The sequence below is a fragment of the Rhinoderma darwinii genome, chromosome 2 (genome assembly GCF_050947455.1).
Source record: "Rhinoderma darwinii isolate aRhiDar2 chromosome 2, aRhiDar2.hap1, whole genome shotgun sequence".
Classification (NCBI taxonomy): domain Eukaryota; kingdom Metazoa; phylum Chordata; class Amphibia; order Anura; family Rhinodermatidae; genus Rhinoderma; species Rhinoderma darwinii.
The window spans coordinates 365811011-365830604 of NC_134688.1; the positions used below are offsets into that span (position 1 = coordinate 365811011).

A 19594-nucleotide genomic window follows, 5' to 3' on the forward strand; every position below is an offset into this window, starting at 1 on the left:
AAAATTCTCTCTTTTCTCCCATTCCCCCCATAAAAAATAAAATAAAAGTTCATCTATAAGTCCTATGTACCCCAAAATAGTACTAATGAAAACTACACATTGTCCCGCAAAAATCAATCCCACGTACGGCCACATCGACGGAAAAATAAAAAAATTACGCCTCTTGGAACGCGGCGATGCAAAAACAAGTAATTTTTTTCTAAAAGGGTTTTTATTGTGCAAACGTAGAAAAAACATATAAAACCTTTACATATTTGGTATCCCCGTAATCGTGCCGACCCACAGAATAAAGTTAACATGTTATTTACGCTGCATAGTAAACGGCGTAAATTTATAACGTGAAAATTAATGCTGGAATAGCTGCTTATTTTCAATTCTCTCCTAAAATAAAGTTAATAAAAGTTAATCAATATGTTATAAGCATCTAAAAATGGTACAATTACAAAATACAACTCGTCCCGCAAAAAACAAGCCCTTATACGGCTATGTCGACGGAATAAAAAAAGAGTTACGACTCTTGGAGTGCGACCATGAAAAAACAAAAAATAATCCTTGGTCATTAACGTGCAAAATGGCCCGGTCATTAAGGGGTTAATGTGGCGCGTATTTCTCTTTATTTCACTTTAATTTTCACTTCGTTTCACGTCACCATTAAGCCCTTCGGTTTTCAAAGAGTACAATATCAGCCGTCACTTTGCCACGAAGCATGCAAACTATGCTAGCACGCAGTCAACACAAGAACGGGCGGCTACTGCTCAGAGGTTGGCAGCTAATTTACAGAGTCAACAGAACTTTTTTCTTGATAAATCACAGTGCGTATGTTATTTTAATCTATTTACATTTCCTCCTCCCAGTATCTGCGAAATAGTATGTAAATGCCATATCTTGCATATTCCTTGAGACAAATTTATTAACTGATAAGGGCTATTTTTCACATTTGAAAGACAGTTAATAAATTGGGTTGTAGTGTTCTTACTGTGCTATGAGGTTTGCACACACTACATTTAATGCTTTAGTATATCCGGCCCAAACACTCCCTCCAAATGCTCCTGGCCCGGCCCCTCTGTCAAATTTTAGAACCCATTGTGGCCCGCGAGTCAAAAAGTTTGCCCACCCCTGGTCTAGCTCATGCCGTTTGAATGAGTCCCTTCTGACAAACCCCCAAATATTCAAAGAAATCACAATGGAACTTGAACAGTATTTCCACCTTAACTGTGCGACTGACACTTCGCCGGCAATTAACTGGGAGGCTCACAAAGCTACCCTTAGAGGAAAACTTATTCAGATTGCCTCATGTCTAAAAAGAACCAGGGAATCAGGACTCTTAAAGATAAGGAAGCAACTTATTTTGCTTTACTTAGACAACAGAAGGCGGATATTAGCCTTGATTTGCGGTCCAAAATTGAAGATGCCCGTACTGAACTTAACTTATGCCTTACGACTATCGCAGAATGTCACATTCGCTGGACGCAATACCGACTTTTTGCCTAAAGTGACAAACTCGGCACCCTCTTAGCTCGGAAATTTGTTCCATTGTCTTGTAACTTTATGGTCCCTAAACTAAGGCTGGCGAACGGTAATCTCACACAGCACCCTTAAGAAGTTCTCAATAGTTTTTCATTCTATTCTTCCCTATATAAATTCCCTCCCCAGTTAGATTAAGTGAAAGCTGATGCATTATTTAAAGATATCTCCTTGCTCGTATTAACAGACCCCCTCACTTGGTCATCCTCTTTAACGCTTTAAGAGAAGGTAGTCCTCCTGGACCTGATGCCCTCAGGGCGTACATTTCAGTGATCCCGAAAACAGGTAAAAGACCCGTCTTCTTGTCAAATATATAGGCCAATATCATTAATGTTGACAAAGATTCTCACTAAAGTCTTGGCCACGGGACTCAATGCCTTTCTAGAACAATATATTCACCCTGATCCAGTGGGTTTCGTTCCAAACAGACAAGCGGCTGATCAGACTAGAAGGATCATTGATCTTATATCCCTGGTTCGTTCACACTGGGATGGAAAACGGCAGCACTATGCCTATCACTGGATCTGCTTAAGGCTTTCGATTCCCTGACCTGGGACTACTTATTTTTTGTCCTGAGTCGTTGGGGGTTAGGGGATAAATTTATTACCCTTTTGAGAAGTCTATATTCGGCTCCATCTGCCCAGGTCATTATCAAGGGACTCTTCTCAGACCGTATAACTATAGGCTGGGGAACGAGACAGGGGTGCCCTCTATCCCCTATTCTTTTTGTCTTGGCAATTGAGAACTTGGCCCACCTGATCAGGATGAAGAACATAAAGGGAGTTGAGGTTAGGGGTCAGACACATAAATGTGCATCAAATGAGGAGAAAGAATTGATCCAGCGCTGATGATGGTATTAAAAGGGAGATGAGAATCCCATGTTTATTGGAGAAAAGTAGTAAAATCGAGAGGGAGACGCAGTCCCAAGATGCAAGTAGTCAGGCTTTGAACCTGAGCCTACGCGTTTCGAACGCGAGCTGCGTTCTTAATCATGGCAAGTAAGGTAATGACCGTGTGTCTGAGCTTTCTCTATAAGCTGGGCAATCAGGTGTTGTAGCAAATATGCAAATGTCAGTAATTGGTGAACCACGTCAGTTAAAGAATGACTGGCGATCATCTGGCAGGTAAGTAAAAAAAAAAAAAAAAAAAAGGAAATTTGAATGAATGTATAACATATCCACACATTGATATTGTATATACATCTAGTGTATGATGTTGATACAATTTTGTTGCAGAAATAGAATGTATAAAAGTGACTGCGGCATTGTTAATATTAAGTAAGCCCGTTTATAATTGTTGAGCTCATATAGGAAAATTGAGACACACGGCCCTGAAAATACTTGTGCATACATAAAAAACATTACATGTTGACAAATCATAACATAAAAGATGTTAGTATGTAGAAACAGTTAAAAAAGATAATGAAGAAAAGACGGATAATTGTATATTTCTATAGTGTGACGACCTGTTCAAGATATATGATTGTACAAAAGAAATCTCTCGTTTGTAAAATTTGGTATATGTTGAAATAAATAATTTATTTATAATATAATGCGAATATGTCGAAGTTATATCGTGTTTAGATGTTATAATGATCTAATATGCCAAATGAACAGAAACTTATGGTCTTATGTGGCCTATATCGAAATAACAATGTAGTGTATTCTTGCAAATATGCTGAATGTTAAATGTTAAATATTGATCCTGTTGTGGAAAGAAAAATATTAAAATATTAAATTCAGAATGACCAATTGAATCTGTTTCAAAAGAGGAGAAACATAATGGTAGACAAAAAAATGAATGCTAAGTCCCATGACTGACAAAAACCTGTGAGTGGAAAGCATGTGTCCATATATACACCTGACCATCTATCTATACCGCACGAACGGAGTCTCTATGAAGAAACACCAATTAAGGTAAGGATATGAACGGCACATGATGATGGTATTATTATATTGGCGTAAATAATTGTTATAGTGTCATGCTAATGGGAAAATGTGCACTAACGCATCATGTGAAGTGTGGATTGAGTCTAATGCTATGTATGGGTAGAATCCGTTTGTTTGATGAAAATAGACCACTCGTAAATTAGGCCAATTTTGAATAGATAATAATATTAATACAAATGTAAATATAAGAGGGAGTATCACAATATCAGAATAAGAATAAAAATTTGATTTCTGCAATGAGATGTATCATAACAGAAAAAATGATCTGAGTAATTGTGAAAATTGTTTGCATATGAACATGTATAATCCAATGACATAGGTCCGGTTTGGAGTGCGTCTATGTTCGTTTATTATGGAAACCGCTAAATATGAGATAGTGCATTTCAGGATAATATATGAGGTATATATGAGAAACATGTGTAAAGTAATTATAACTAGTAGGACTCATAGGGCCTGCATGTAATATATCCTATATATATTTTGTAATGAAATTAATTTTGAATAGAATGAACAATCAGGGCGGAAGAAACCGCCACGCGGAGAAACTCCACCTCCGAACAGCGACGAAACTACAAGGAGACCACGTCCCGCAGAGAAAAATCCCGCGACCCCGGCCGAAGCACCCAGCAACACCAGGTGAGTACCGTGTGTATTGAATAATAATATAACTAGTCAAAAATTTATATATATGTTGCTAGTGTTGGAATTATCATATTGTGAAGATGTAGCCCTTGAATAGTTAGAAACATTGTTGCATTAGTCCAAAACAGATCCAATAGAAATGTTGGTGGCAGATCATGATGTTAATATAGTTGTCAGAACCCAATTTTGATAGATGTGGTTGGTATGGACAAAAAAAATATATATTGTGTTAATCAGCAAAACATGCAATTGAAACTAGGTATTACTGTATATATTACATATCATTATCATGAGTGGGATTGGCATTCTGGAATAAAGAATGGATATTGGATATTTGTAAGTTAATAGTGAAACATAAGATCCTTCCTAAGGTTGAGTCCTATCGGAAAACGAGTTTCTAAATTATAAATCCAGAATGCCTCCCGTGTAAGTAAACGATGTTTCAAATCACCTCCTCTATTTGTCCCCCTTATTTTCTCTATGGCATATGTGCGGAAAGAGTTGACATTTCTGTTATGGCAAGTAACAAAATGTCTGGCTGCATTGGATATGTTGATAATAGATGGATTGCGTATATAACTGAGATGTTCCAAAATGCGAATTTTAAGTTTCCTTGTAGTGCAGCCTACATACTTGAGTTTACATGTAGTGCATTCAATGATATACACTACGTGGTCGCTATTGCAGTTCATGTAGGATTTGATTGCAAAAGTGGAGGTATCTGTAGAGTTTGAGTATAGTTTAGTTATTGTTACAAATGTGCAGACTTTGCAAGGGCTGACCCCACACTTGAAGAATCCCTTATGTGTCAGCCAGGTAGGTTTAGGGTTGTTTGTTGGTAACAGTGATGGAGACAATATATTACCTAGGGTTTGTGCTCTACGGGGTACTATTCTACATCCGTCTTTCAAGAGATTCTCTAATTTGGGGTCTTCGTACAATATCGGGATGTATTTTAGCACCATATTTTTTATGGCGTCAAACTGCTTACTATATTGGAGTACGAGGGTTGGAATACTGTGACTTTTTGTTGGAATAATTTGGGTTCTATCCGTTAGTATAAGAGAATCTCTGTTTTTGGTTGCAACTATGTTTTTGGCCCTCGTCAGGGTCCAATCTTTGTAGCCTCTGGCTTTTAACCTTTTACAGATGAGAGACTCTTCTTTGGCATAGCCTATGTGAGAGCTGCAGTTTCGTTTGGCGCGTGTTAATTCACCTATGGGGATGGCAGAAATGGTGTGCATAGGATGACAACTTGATGCATGCAATATGGTATTGCCTGATAGTGGTTTGCAATAGATGTTGGATTGAATAGTGTCTCCAATTTTACATGTCAGACTCAGATCTAGAAAATTAGTACACGTTGAGTTATAGTTGAAAGTGAATCTGAGATTAGAATTGTTATTGTTCATAAATGATATGAACAATGGTATGGCAGATACATCTCCCTCCCATATGATTAGGAGATCATCAATGTATCTGCCATACCAATGGATGAAGTTGGAGAATGGGTTGACTGGAGAATATATATGGTGCTCCTCCCACCATGCCATGGTGAGATTGGCTATCGAGGGGGAGAACTTAGCCCCCATAGAGACTCCACGTTTTTGTAAATAAAATTGATCTGTAAAACTAAAATAGTTATGCGTCATAAGATAATGCGTTATTTCTATCAGGAATGATTGCATGTTATGATCATATCCACTATATTTGTGTAGATGATACCTCAAGGCCTCTAAGGCAATATCTTGAGGGATGCTGGTATAAAGAGCAACCACGTCACAAGTGAGCCATGTGAAATCAGAGTGCCAAATTTTCTTGTGGAATGCCTCAAGGACATCTTTGGTGTCCTTAAGATATCCCGGGGTTCTATTAACCAAAGGTTGGAGAAAGGTGTCCAACCATTCAGATGTCCTTTCTGTAAGGGAACCTATGCCCGAGACAATTGGTCGCATGGGGGGAGGGTTTAAACCCTTGTGCGTCTTGGGAAGTGCATGAAGGATAGGAACTATTGGATGTTCTACCAACAGATATTTAAGTTCTTTATTTGAAAATATACCTAGATTTAAACCTTTTTCTAATATTTGTTTAAGAGTAATAAGATACTTTTCAGTTGGATTGTTGTGTAATCTGGTATACGTATCTGTATCATTTAGTAATATCATAATTTGGCTGATATACATATCCTTATCTAGTATCGTGATGCTGCCTCCCTTATCAGCCATGCGAATGACTATATCTGGATTATCACGTAGGGATCTGATTGCTTGTTTCTCAAGTAAGGTAAGATTATGTGAGAAATTATCATTTTTAGCCATTTCTTGTATATTGTAGAGCTCGCGTTCCATGATCTGCTGGAATATGTCCATAGACTCTGTGCGAGACTGGATAGGGTAGAATCTTGGGTTCTTAGTTTCAAATTTGGATGTAAAGATGGGAGATGGATTACTGTGTTGTCCAGCTAGGTCTTCCAAATGTAACAGTGTGGTTTGTTCTTGGAACAATAAGTTCCTGTATGCATTGGTTGTTGGCAATATTTCCGATGGAGAGATGACTGGAGAATCTTCAGAGGTTGAGAAGTGTCTCTTGATGGTGAGGTTTCGTACAAACTTGTTAATATCAAGCAAAGTATTGAATAAATCGAAATTTTGGTTGGGTACGAAATTGAGACCCAAAGAAAGAACGTGGGTCTGAACTTTGGTAAGTGACAATGAGGAAAGGTTGACAACATCAAGGGTTCTCAGTGTCTCTGGTTCCTCAGTCTGCGGGGCAGTGTGTCGACTTGATTGATGCTTTCGGCCCCCCCTCCTCCCCCGTTTTTTGGAGCATCTCGAGTGCGGTTGTAATTAGATCTTGATTTTTGGTTATATCTGGACGTGTCCGTGTCCGATTCTCCTTCTGCTCCGTCAGTGGTTTCAGGTTCAGTGGAGCTGAAACTAACTTTTCGGGAGTTCAGAAACTGATTGTGTGGAGAGCGTCTGTGCTTCAGAATGGATTTCGTCTTGTATTTGGTATAATTGGCTCGGTGCCATGTGTATACTTCGTTGTTGCTGTAGTCCTGGTTATCTCTATGAAACTTGGTTTTTTTGGTTTCTGCAATTGATTTCTCCAATTGTTCCAGGTGATCGTCAGTGCGTTTCTGCAGCATAGTGAAGTCTGGTGAACTGGAGGATAGGTTGATCTCATCCCTTACTTTATTGATGTCCCTTTGTAATTCCAGTAGTTTGATATTTTCTTGCTTGGTAATGAGCCGCATGAGATTGATAGAACAATCCGTCAAAGTGTTGTTCCATTCTTTCAGAAATTCATCCGAGTAATGGTGTGTAGGAATTTTTCTTAATCTCAGACCCCTTGGGATCATACTTTTTGAGATATAATTCTGTAGTGTGGTTAGATCCCACCATACTTTGGTTTCCGTAGCTGATAATTTTTCTAATTCCTTGAATTTGGTATGTAAGGATGAATTAGATAAATCAGAATATTCTGAATCTCCAAATACGAGAGCTGCCATTTCCGCTCTTGAACGCTGAGGTGTTTGGGAAAACGACATATTTGTGATGATATTGACTTGGATATAATAAATTCAAACAAGAATGATTTTCTCGGTATTTGAACAGAGAGTAAATATAATGATATTCTTCAAATCTTGATTAAAAACATAACACATGAAAACATGAAAGGAGCAACACATACATCGTTTGCAAGTTGTGTATGCCTTGGGAATATGAGTAGGTGCACTTGCTTGGATACAGTCCCAAAATAGAGTGGAAATATTTCAAATATCTGTAAGTTCCAGATCGAAACAGCGTTAATATTCAAGATGAGCTGATTGTAAGAAATGCCAGCTTGTATGTATAAAGCTGTGTTTAGCATATATTAGACATAAATTATTGCTCCAAATTGGATTAACGTTGAAGTCAAATGACATGGGAAACTGTGCAAGATGCTTGCCGGTGTGCACGGAGGATATGCCGTAGTATGAATAATGAAAACAGGGAGAGAACCTCCAGCTCACCGGTCTGCGTCTCCTGGTAGCGTCAGTCGGATCCTCGCGACGGCCCGCGGTGTGGAATATCAAATGAGGAGAAAGAATTGATCCAGCGCTGATGATGGTATTAAAAGGGAGATGAGAATCCCATGTTTATTGGAGAAAAGTAGTAAAATCGAGAGGGAGACGCAGTCCCAAGATGCAAGTAGTCAGGCTTTGAACCTGAGCCTACGCGTTTCGAACGCGAGCTGCGTTCTTAATCATGGCAAGTAAGGTAATGACCGTGTGTCTGAGCTTTCTCTATAAGCTGGGCAATCAGGTGTTGTAGCAAATATGCAAATGTCAGTAATTGGTGAACCACGTCAGTTAAAGAATGACTGGCGATCATCTGGCAGGTAAGTAAAAAAAAAAAAAAAAAAAAGGAAATTTGAATGAATGTATAACATATCCACACATTGATATTGTATATACATCTAGTGTATGATGTTGATACAATTTTGTTGCAGAAATAGAATGTATAAAAGTGACTGCGGCATTGTTAATATTAAGTAAGCCCGTTTATAATTGTTGAGCTCATATAGGAAAATTGAGACACACGGCCCTGAAAATACTTGTGCATACATAAAAAACATTACATGTTGACAAATCATAACATAAAAGATGTTAGTATGTAGAAACAGTTAAAAAAGATAATGAAGAAAAGACGGATAATTGTATATTTCTATAGTGTGACGACCTGTTCAAGATCTATGATTGTACAAAAGAAATCTCTCGTTTGTAAAATTTGGTATATGTTGAAATAAATAATTTATTTATAATATAATGCGAATATGTCGAAGTTATATCGTGTTTAGATGTTATAATGATCTAATATGCCAAATGAACAGAAACTTATGGTCTTATGTGGCCTATATCGAAATAACAATGTAGTGTATTCTTGCAAATATGCTGAATGTTAAATGTTAAATATTGATCCTGTTGTGGAAAGAAAAATATTAAAATATTAAATTCAGAATGACCAATTGAATCTGTTTCAAAAGAGGAGAAACATAATGGTAGACAAAAAAATGAATGCTAAGTCCCATGACTGACAAAAACCTGTGAGTGGAAAGCATGTGTCCATATATACACCTGACCATCTATCTATACCGCACGAACGGAGTCTCTATGAAGAAACACCAATTAAGGTAAGGATATGAACTGCACATGATGATGGTATTATTATATTGGCGTAAATAATTGTTATAGTGTCATGCTAATGGGAAAATGTGCACTAACGCATCATGTGAAGTGTGGATTGAGTCTAATGCTATGTATGGGTAGAATCCGTTTGTTTGATGAAAATAGACCACTCGTAAATTAGGCCAATTTTGAATAGATAATAATATTAATACAAATGTAAATATAAGAGGGAGTATCACAATATCAGAATAAGAATAAAAATTTGATTTCTGCAATGAGATGTATCATAACAGAAAAAATGATCTGAGTAATTGTGAAAATTGTTTGCATATGAACATGTATAATCCAATGACATAGGTCCGGTTTGGAGTGAGTCTATGTTCGTTTATTATGGAAACCGCTAAATATGAGATAGTGCATTTCAGGATAATATATGAGGTATATATGAGAAACATGTGTAAAGTAATTATAACTAGTAGGACTCATAGGGCCTGCATGTAATATATCCTATATATATTTTGTAATGAAATTAATTTTGAATAGAATGAACAATCAGGGCGGAAGAAACCGCCACGCGGAGAAACTCCACCTCCGAACAGCGACGAAACTACAAGGAGACCACGTCCCGCAGAGAAAAATCCCGCGACCCCGGCCGAAGCACCCAGCAACACCAGGTGAGTACCGTGTGTATTGAATAATAATATAACTAGTCAAAAATTTATATATATGTTGCTAGTGTTGGAATTATCATATTGTGAAGATGTAGCCCTTGAATAGTTAGAAACATTGTTGCATTAGTCCAAAACAGATCCAATAGAAATGTTGGTGGCAGATCATGATGTTAATATAGTTGTCAGAACCCAATTTTGATAGATGTGGTTGGTATGGACAAAAAAAATATATATTGTGTTAATCAGCAAAACATGCAATTGAAACTAGGTATTACTGTATATATTACATATCATTATCATGAGTGGGATTGGCATTCTGGAATAAAGAATGGATATTGGATATTTGTAAGTTAATAGTGAAACATAAGATCCTTCCTAAGGTTGAGTCCTATCGGAAAACGAGTTTCTAAATTATAAATCCAGAATGCCTCCCGTGTAAGTAAACGATGTTTCAAATCACCTCCTCTATTTGTCCCCCTTATTTTCTCTATGGCATATGTGCGGAAAGAGTTGACATTTCTGTTATGGCAAGTAACAAAATGTCTGGCTGCATTGGATATGTTGATAATAGATGGATTGCGTATATAACTGAGATGTTCCAAAATGCGAATTTTAAGTTTCCTTGTAGTGCAGCCTACATACTTGAGTTTACATGTAGTGCATTCAATGATATACACTACGTGGTCGCTATTGCAGTTCATGTAGGATTTGATTGCAAAAGTGGAGGTATCTGTAGAGTTTGAGTATAGTTTAGTTATTGTTACAAATGTGCAGACTTTGCAAGGGCTGACCCCACACTTGAAAAATCCCTTATGTGTCAGCCAGGTAGGTTTAGGGTTGTTTGTTGGTAACAGTGATGGAGACAATATATTACCTAGGGTTTGTGCTCTACGGGGTACTATTCTACATCCGTCTTTCAAGAGATTCTCTAATTTGGGGTCTTCGTACAATATCGGGATGTATTTTAGCACCATATTTTTTATGGCGTCAAACTGCTTACTATATTGGAGTACGAGGGTTGGAATACTGTGACTTTTTGTTGGAATAATTTGGGTTCTATCCGTTAGTATAAGAGAATCTCTGTTTTTGGTTGCAACTATGTTTTTGGCCCTCGTCAGGGTCCAATCTTTGTAGCCTCTGGCTTTTAACCTTTTACAGATGAGAGACTCTTCTTTGGCATAGCCTATGTGAGAGCTGCAGTTTCGTTTGGCGCGTGTTAATTCACCTATGGGGATGGCAGAAATGGTGTGCATAGGATGACAACTTGATGCATGCAATATGGTATTGCCTGATAGTGGTTTGCAATAGATGTTGGATTGAATAGTGTCTCCAATTTTACATGTCAGACTCAGATCTAGAAAATTAGTACACGTTGAGTTATAGTTGAAAGTGAATCTGAGATTAGAATTGTTATTGTTCATAAATGATATGAACAATGGTATGGCAGATACATCTCCCTCCCATATGATTAGGAGATCATCAATGTATCTGCCATACCAATGGATGAAGTTGGAGAATGGGTTGACTGGAGAATATATATGGTGCTCCTCCCACCATGCCATGGTGAGATTGGCTATCGAGGGGGAGAACTTAGCCCCCATAGAGACTCCACGTTTTTGTAAATAAAATTGATCTGTAAAACTAAAATAGTTATGCGTCATAAGATAATGCGTTATTTCTATCAGGAATGATTGCATGTTATGATCATATCCACTATATTTGTGTAGATGATACCTCAAGGCCTCTAAGGCAATATCTTGAGGGATGCTGGTATAAAGAGCAACCACGTCACAAGTGAGCCATGTGAAATCAGAGTGCCAAATTTTCTTGTGGAATGCCTCAAGGACATCTTTGGTGTCCTTAAGATATCCCGGGGTTCTATTAACCAAAGGTTGGAGAAAGGTGTCCAACCATTCAGATGTCCTTTCTGTAAGGGAACCTATGCCCGAGACAATTGGTCGCATGGGGGGAGGGTTTAAACCCTTGTGCGTCTTGGGAAGTGCATGAAGGATAGGAACTATTGGATGTTCTACCAACAGATATTTAAGTTCTTTATTTGAAAATATACCTAGATTTAAACCTTTTTCTAATATTTGTTTAAGAGTAATAAGATACTTTTCAGTTGGATTGTTGTGTAATCTGGTATACGTATCTGTATCATTTAGTAATATCATAATTTGGCTGATATACATATCCTTATCTAGTATCGTGATGCTGCCTCCCTTATCAGCCATGCGAATGACTATATCTGGATTATCACGTAGGGATCTGATTGCTTGTTTCTCAAGTAAGGTAAGATTATGTGAGAAATTATCATTTTTAGCCATTTCTTGTATATTGTAGAGCTCGCGTTCCATGATCTGCTGGAATATGTCCATAGACTCTGTGCGAGACTGGATAGGGTAGAATCTTGGGTTCTTAGTTTCAAATTTGGATGTAAAGATGGGAGATGGATTACTGTGTTGTCCAGCTAGGTCTTCCAAATGTAACAGTGTGGTTTGTTCTTGGAACAATAAGTTCCTGTATGCATTGGTTGTTGGCAATATTTCCGATGGAGAGATGACTGGAGAATCTTCAGAGGTTGAGAAGTGTCTCTTGATGGTGAGGTTTCGTACAAACTTGTTAATATCAAGCAAAGTATTGAATAAATCGAAATTTTGGTTGGGTACGAAATTGAGACCCAAAGAAAGAACGTGGGTCTGAACTTTGGTAAGTGACAATGAGGAAAGGTTGACAACATCAAGGGTTCTCAGTGTCTCTGGTTCCTCAGTCTGCGGGGCAGTGTGTCGACTTGATTGATGCTTTCGGCCCCCCCTCCTCCCCCGTTTTTTGGAGCATCTCGAGTGCGGTTGTAATTAGATCTTGATTTTTGGTTATATCTGGACGTGTCCGTGTCCGATTCTCCTTCTGCTCCGTCAGTGGTTTCAGGTTCAGTGGAGCTGAAACTAACTTTTCGGGAGTTCAGAAACTGATTGTGTGGAGAGCGTCTGTGCTTCAGAATGGATTTCGTCTTGTATTTGGTATAATTGGCTCGGTGCCATGTGTATACTTCGTTGTTGCTGTAGTCCTGGTTATCTCTATGAAACTTGGTTTTTTTGGTTTCTGCAATTGATTTCTCCAATTGTTCCAGGTGATCGTCAGTGCGTTTCTGCAGCATAGTGAAGTCTGGTGAACTGGAGGATAGGTTGATCTCATCCCTTACTTTATTGATGTCCCTTTGTAATTCCAGTAGTTTGATATTTTCTTGCTTGGTAATGAGCCGCATGAGATTGATAGAACAATCCGTCAAAGTGTTGTTCCATTCTTTCAGAAATTCATCCGAGTAATGGTGTGTAGGAATTTTTCTTAATCTCAGACCCCTTGGGATCATACTTTTTGAGATATAATTCTGTAGTGTGGTTAGATCCCACCATACTTTGGTTTCCGTAGCTGATAATTTTTCTAATTCCTTGAATTTGGTATGTAAGGATGAATTAGATAAATCAGAATATTCTGAATCTCCAAATACGAGAGCTGCCATTTCCGCTCTTGAACGCTGAGGTGTTTGGGAAAACGACATATTTGTGATGATATTGACTTGGATATAATAAATTCAAACAAGAATGATTTTCTCGGTATTTGAACAGAGAGTAAATATAATGATATTCTTCAAATCTTGATTAAAAACATAACACATGAAAACATGAAAGGAGCAACACATACATCGTTTGCAAGTTGTGTATGCCTTGGGAATATGAGTAGGTGCACTTGCTTGGATACAGTCCCAAAATAGAGTGGAAATATTTCAAATATCTGTAAGTTCCAGATCGAAACAGCGTTAATATTCAAGATGAGCTGATTGTAAGAAATGCCAGCTTGTATGTATAAAGCTGTGTTTAGCATATATTAGACATAAATTATTGCTCCAAATTGGATTAACGTTGAAGTCAAATGACATGGGAAACTGTGCAAGATGCTTGCCGGTGTGCACGGAGGATATGCCGTAGTATGAATAATGAAAACAGGGAGAGAACCTCCAGCTCACCGGTCTGCGTCTCCTGGTAGCGTCAGTCGGATCCTCGCGACGGCCCGCGGTGTGGAATATCAAATGAGGAGAAAGAATTGATCCAGCGCTGATGATGGTATTAAAAGGGAGATGAGAATCCCATGTTTATTGGAGAAAAGTAGTAAAATCGAGAGGGAGACGCAGTCCCAAGATGCAAGTAGTCAGGCTTTGAACCTGAGCCTACGCGTTTCGAACGCGAGCTGCGTTCTTAATCATGGCAAGTAAGGTAATGACCGTGTGTCTGAGCTTTCTCTATAAGCTGGGCAATCAGGTGTTGTAGCAAATATGCAAATGTCAGTAATTGGTGAACCACGTCAGTTAAAGAATGACTGGCGATCATCTGGCAGGTAAGTAAAAAAAAAAAAAAAAAAAGGAAATTTGAATGAATGTATAACATATCCACACATTGATATTGTATATACATCTAGTGTATGATGTTGATACAATTTTGTTGCAGAAATAGAATGTATAAAAGTGACTGCGGCATTGTTAATATTAAGTAAGCCCGTTTATAATTGTTGAGCTCATATAGGAAAATTGAGACACACGGCCCTGAAAATACTTGTGCATACATAAAAAACATTACATGTTGACAAATCATAACATAAAAGATGTTAGTATGTAGAAACAGTTAAAAAAGATAATGAAGAAAAGACGGATAATTGTATATTTCTATAGTGTGACGACCTGTTCAAGATCTATGATTGTACAAAAGAAATCTCTCGTTTGTAAAATTTGGTATATGTTGAAATAAATAATTTATTTATAATATAATGCGAATATGTCGAAGTTATATCGTGTTTAGATGTTATAATGATCTAATATGCCAAATGAACAGAAACTTATGGTCTTATGTGGCCTATATCGAAATAACAATGTAGTGTATTCTTGCAAATATGCTGAATGTTAAATGTTAAATATTGATCCTGTTGTGGAAAGAAAAATATTAAAATATTAAATTCAGAATGACCAATTGAATCTGTTTCAAAAGAGGAGAAACATAATGGTAGACAAAAAAATGAATGCTAAGTCCCATGACTGACAAAAACCTGTGAGTGGAAAGCATGTGTCCATATATACACCTGACCATCTATCTATACCGCACGAACGGAGTCTCTATGAAGAAACACCAATTAAGGTAAGGATATGAACTGCACATGATGATGGTATTATTATATTGGCGTAAATAATTGTTATAGTGTCATGCTAATGGGAAAATGTGCACTAACGCATCATGTGAAGTGTGGATTGAGTCTAATGCTATGTATGGGTAGAATCCGTTTGTTTGATGAAAATAGACCACTCGTAAATTAGGCCAATTTTGAATAGATAATAATATTAATACAAATGTAAATATAAGAGGGAGTATCACAATATCAGAATAAGAATAAAAATTTGATTTCTGCAATGAGATGTATCATAACAGAAAAAATGATCTGAGTAATTGTGAAAATTGTTTGCATATGAACATGTATAATCCAATGACATAGGTCCGGTTTGGAGTGAGTCTATGTTCGTTTATTATGGAAACCGCTAAATATGAGATAGTGCATTTCAGGATAATATATGAGGTATATATGAGAAACATGTGTAAAGTAATTATAACTAGTAGGACTCATAGGGCCTGCATGTAATATATCCTATATATATTTTGTAATGAAATTAATTTTGAATAGAATGAACAATCAGGGCGGAAGAAACCGCCACGTGGAGAAACTCCACCTCCGAACAGCGACGAAACTACAAGGAGACCACGTCCCGCAGAGAAAAATCCCGCGACCCCGGCCGAAGCACCCAGCAACACCAGGTGAGTACCGTGTGTATTGAATAATAATATAACTAGTCAAAAATTTATATATATGTTGCTAGTGTTGGAATTATCATATTGTGAAGATGTAGCCCTTGAATAGTTAGAAACATTGTTGCATTAGTCCAAAACAGATCCAATAGAAATGTTGGTGGCAGATCATGATGTTAATATAGTTGTCAGAACCCAATTTTGATAGATGTGGTTGGTATGGACAAAAAAAATATATATTGTGTTAATCAGCAAAACATGCAATTGAAACTAGGTATTACTGTATATATTACATATCATTATCATGAGTGGGATTGGCATTCTGGAATAAAGAATGGATATTGGATATTTGTAAGTTAATAGTGAAACATAAGATCCTTCCTAAGGTTGAGTCCTATCGGAAAACGAGTTTCTAAATTATAAATCCAGAATGCCTCCCGTGTAAGTAAACGATGTTTCAAATCACCTCCTCTATTTGTCCCCCTTATTTTCTCTATGGCATATGTGCGGAAAGAGTTGACATTTCTGTTATGGCAAGTAACAAAATGTCTGGCTGCATTGGATATGTTGATAATAGATGGATTGCGTATATAACTGAGATGTTCCAAAATGCGAATTTTAAGTTTCCTTGTAGTGCAGCCTACATACTTGAGTTTACATGTAGTGCATTCAATGATATACACTACGTGGTCGCTATTGCAGTTCATGTAGGATTTGATTGCAAAAGTGGAGGTATCTGTAGAGTTTGAGTATAGTTTAGTTATTGTTACAAATGTGCAGACTTTGCAAGGGCTGACCCCACACTTGAAAAATCCCTTATGTGTCAGCCAGGTAGGTTTAGGGTTGTTTGTTGGTAACAGTGATGGAGACAATATATTACCTAGGGTTTGTGCTCTACGGGGTACTATTCTACATCCGTCTTTCAAGAGATTCTCTAATTTGGGGTCTTCGTACAATATCGGGATGTATTTTAGCACCATATTTTTTATGGCGTCAAACTGCTTACTATATTGGAGTACGAGGGTTGGAATACTGTGACTTTTTGTTGGAATAATTTGGGTTCTATCCGTTAGTATAAGAGAATCTCTGTTTTTGGTTGCAACTATGTTTTTGGCCCTCGTCAGGGTCCAATCTTTGTAGCCTCTGGCTTTTAACCTTTTACAGATGAGAGACTCTTCTTTGGCATAGCCTATGTGAGAGCTGCAGTTTCGTTTGGCGCGTGTTAATTCACCTATGGGGATGGCAGAAATGGTGTGCATAGGATGACAACTTGATGCATGCAATATGGTATTGCCTGATAGTGGTTTGCAATAGATGTTGGATTGAATAGTGTCTCCAATTTTACATGTCAGACTCAGATCTAGAAAATTAGTACACGTTGAGTTATAGTTGAAAGTGAATCTGAGATTAGAATTGTTATTGTTCATAAATGATATGAACAATGGTATGGCAGATACATCTCCCTCCCATATGATTAGGAGATCATCAATGTATCTGCCATACCAATGGATGAAGTTGGAGAATGGGTTGACTGGAGAATATATATGGTGCTCCTCCCACCATGCCATGGTGATGTTGGCTATCGAGGGGGAGAACTTAGCCCCCATAGAGACTCCACGTTTTTGTAAATAAAATTGATCTGTAAAACTAAAATAGTTATGCGTCATAAGATAATGCGTTATTTCTATCAGGAATGATTGCATGTTATGATCATATCCACTATATTTGTGTAGATGATACCTCAAGGCCTCTAAGGCAATATCTTGAGGGATGCTGGTATAAAGAGCAACCACGTCACAAGTGAGCCATGTGAAATCAGAGTGCCAAATTTTCTTGTGGAATGCCTCAAGGACATCTTTGGTGTCCTTAAGATATCCCGGGGTTCTATTAACCAAAGGTTGGAGAAAGGTGTCCAACCATTCAGATGTCCTTTCTGTAAGGGAACCTATGCCCGAGACAATTGGTCGCATGGGGGGAGGGTTTAAACCCTTGTGCGTCTTGGGAAGTGCATGAAGGATAGGAACTATTGGATGTTCTACCAACAGATATTTAAGTTCTTTATTTGAAAATATACCTAGATTTAAACCTTTTTCTAATATTTGTTTAAGAGTAATAAGATACTTTTCAGTTGGATTGTTGTGTAATCTGGTATACGTATCTGTATCATTTAGTAATATCATAATTTGGCTGATATACATATCCTTATCTAGTATCGTGATGCTGCCTCCCTTATCAGCCATGCGAATGACTATATCTGGATTATCACGTAGGGATCTGATTGCTTGTTTCTCAAGTAAGGTAAGATTATGTGAGAAATTATCATTTTTAGCCATTTCTTGTATATTGTAGAGCTCGCGTTCCATGATCTGCTGGAATATGTCCATAGACTCTGTGCGAGACTGGATAGGGTAGAATCTTGGGTTCTTAGTTTCAAATTTGGATGTAAAGATGGGAGATGGATTACTGTGTTGTCCAGCTAGGTCTTCCAAATGTAACAGTGTGGTTTGTTCTTGGAACAATAAGTTCCTGTATGCATTGGTTGTTGGCAATATTTCCGATGGAGAGATGACTGGAGAATCTTCAGAGGTTGAGAAGTGTCTCTTGATGGTGAGGTTTCGTACAAACTTGTTAATATCAAGCAAAGTATTGAATAAATCGAAATTTTGGTTGGGTACGAAATTGAGACCCAAAGAAAGAACGTGGGTCTGAACTTTGGTAAGTGACAATGAGGAAAGGTTGACAACATCAAGGGTTCTCAGTGTCTCTGGTTCCTCAGTCTGCGGGGCAGTGTGTCGACTTGATTGATGCTTTCGGCCCCCCCTCCTCCCCCGTTTTTTGGAGCATCTCGAGTGCGGTTGTAATTAGATCTTGATTTTTGGTTATATCTGGACGTGTCCGTGTCCGATTCTCCTTCTGCTCCGTCAGTGGTTTCAGGTTCAGTGGAGCTGAAACTAACTTTTCGGGAGTTCAGAAACTGATTGTGTGGAGAGCGTCTGTGCTTCAGAATGGATTTCGTCTTGTATTTGGTATAATTGGCTCGGTGCCATGTGTATACTTCGTTGTTGCTGTAGTCCTGGTTATCTCTATGAAACTTGGTTTTTTTGGTTTCTGCAATTGATTTCTCCAATTGTTCCAGGTGATCGTCAGTGCGTTTCTGCAGCATAGTGAAGTCTGGTGAACTGGAGGATAGGTTGATCTCATCCCTTACTTTATTGATGTCCCTTTGTAATTCCAGTAGTTTGATATTTTCTTGCTTGGTAATGAGCCGCATGAGATTGATAGAACAATCCGTCAAAGTGTTGTTCCATTCTTTCAGAAATTCATCCGAGTAATGGTGTGTAGGAATTTTTCTTAATCTCAGACCCCTTGGGATCATACTTTTTGAGATATAATTCTGTAGTGTGGTTAGATCCCACCATACTTTGGTTTCCGTAGCTGATAATTTTTCTAATTCCTTGAATTTGGTATGTAAGGATGAATTAGATAAATCAGAATATTCTGAATCTCCAAATACGAGAGCTGCCATTTCCGCTCTTGAACGCTGAGGTGTTTGGGAAAACGACATATTTGTGATGATATTGACTTGGATATAATAAATTCAAACAAGAATGATTTTCTCGGTATTTGAACAGAGAGTAAATATAATGATATTCTTCAAATCTTGATTAAAAACATAACACATGAAAACATGAAAGGAGCAACACATACATCGTTTGCAAGTTGTGTATGCCTTGGGAATATGAGTAGGTGCACTTGCTTGGATACAGTCCCAAAATAGAGTGGAAATATTTCAAA

At 37.7% G+C, this 19594-nt stretch overlaps 2 protein-coding genes and 1 long non-coding RNA gene across 4 annotated transcripts in view; 2 read left to right on the top strand and 1 right to left on the bottom strand.

Annotated features, from left to right (window-relative positions):
- The window catches only part of PPM1J (protein phosphatase, Mg2+/Mn2+ dependent 1J), a 220527-nt gene extending 216393 nt beyond the window's left edge, over positions 1–4134 (top strand). For both annotated transcript variants that reach the window (XM_075853854.1, XM_075853851.1), the window contains exon 11: positions 3979–4134. In XM_075853854.1, coding sequence (XP_075709969.1) covers positions 3979–4129 — 151 coding nt within the window. In that variant the 3' untranslated portion in view covers positions 4130–4134. The remainder of the gene's footprint in view (positions 1–3978) is intronic.
- LOC142743258 (uncharacterized) overlaps positions 1–19594 on the bottom strand; it is a 126089-nt gene that overhangs the window by 87217 nt on the left and 19278 nt on the right. The gene's annotated exons all lie outside the window — the stretch shown is intronic.
- RHOC (ras homolog family member C) overlaps positions 15788–19594 on the top strand; it is a 115069-nt gene continuing 111262 nt past the window's right edge. Inside the window, exon 1 of the mRNA XM_075853858.1 lies at positions 15788–15808. The gene's annotated coding sequence lies outside the window, so the exon portion shown is untranslated. The remainder of the gene's footprint in view (positions 15809–19594) is intronic.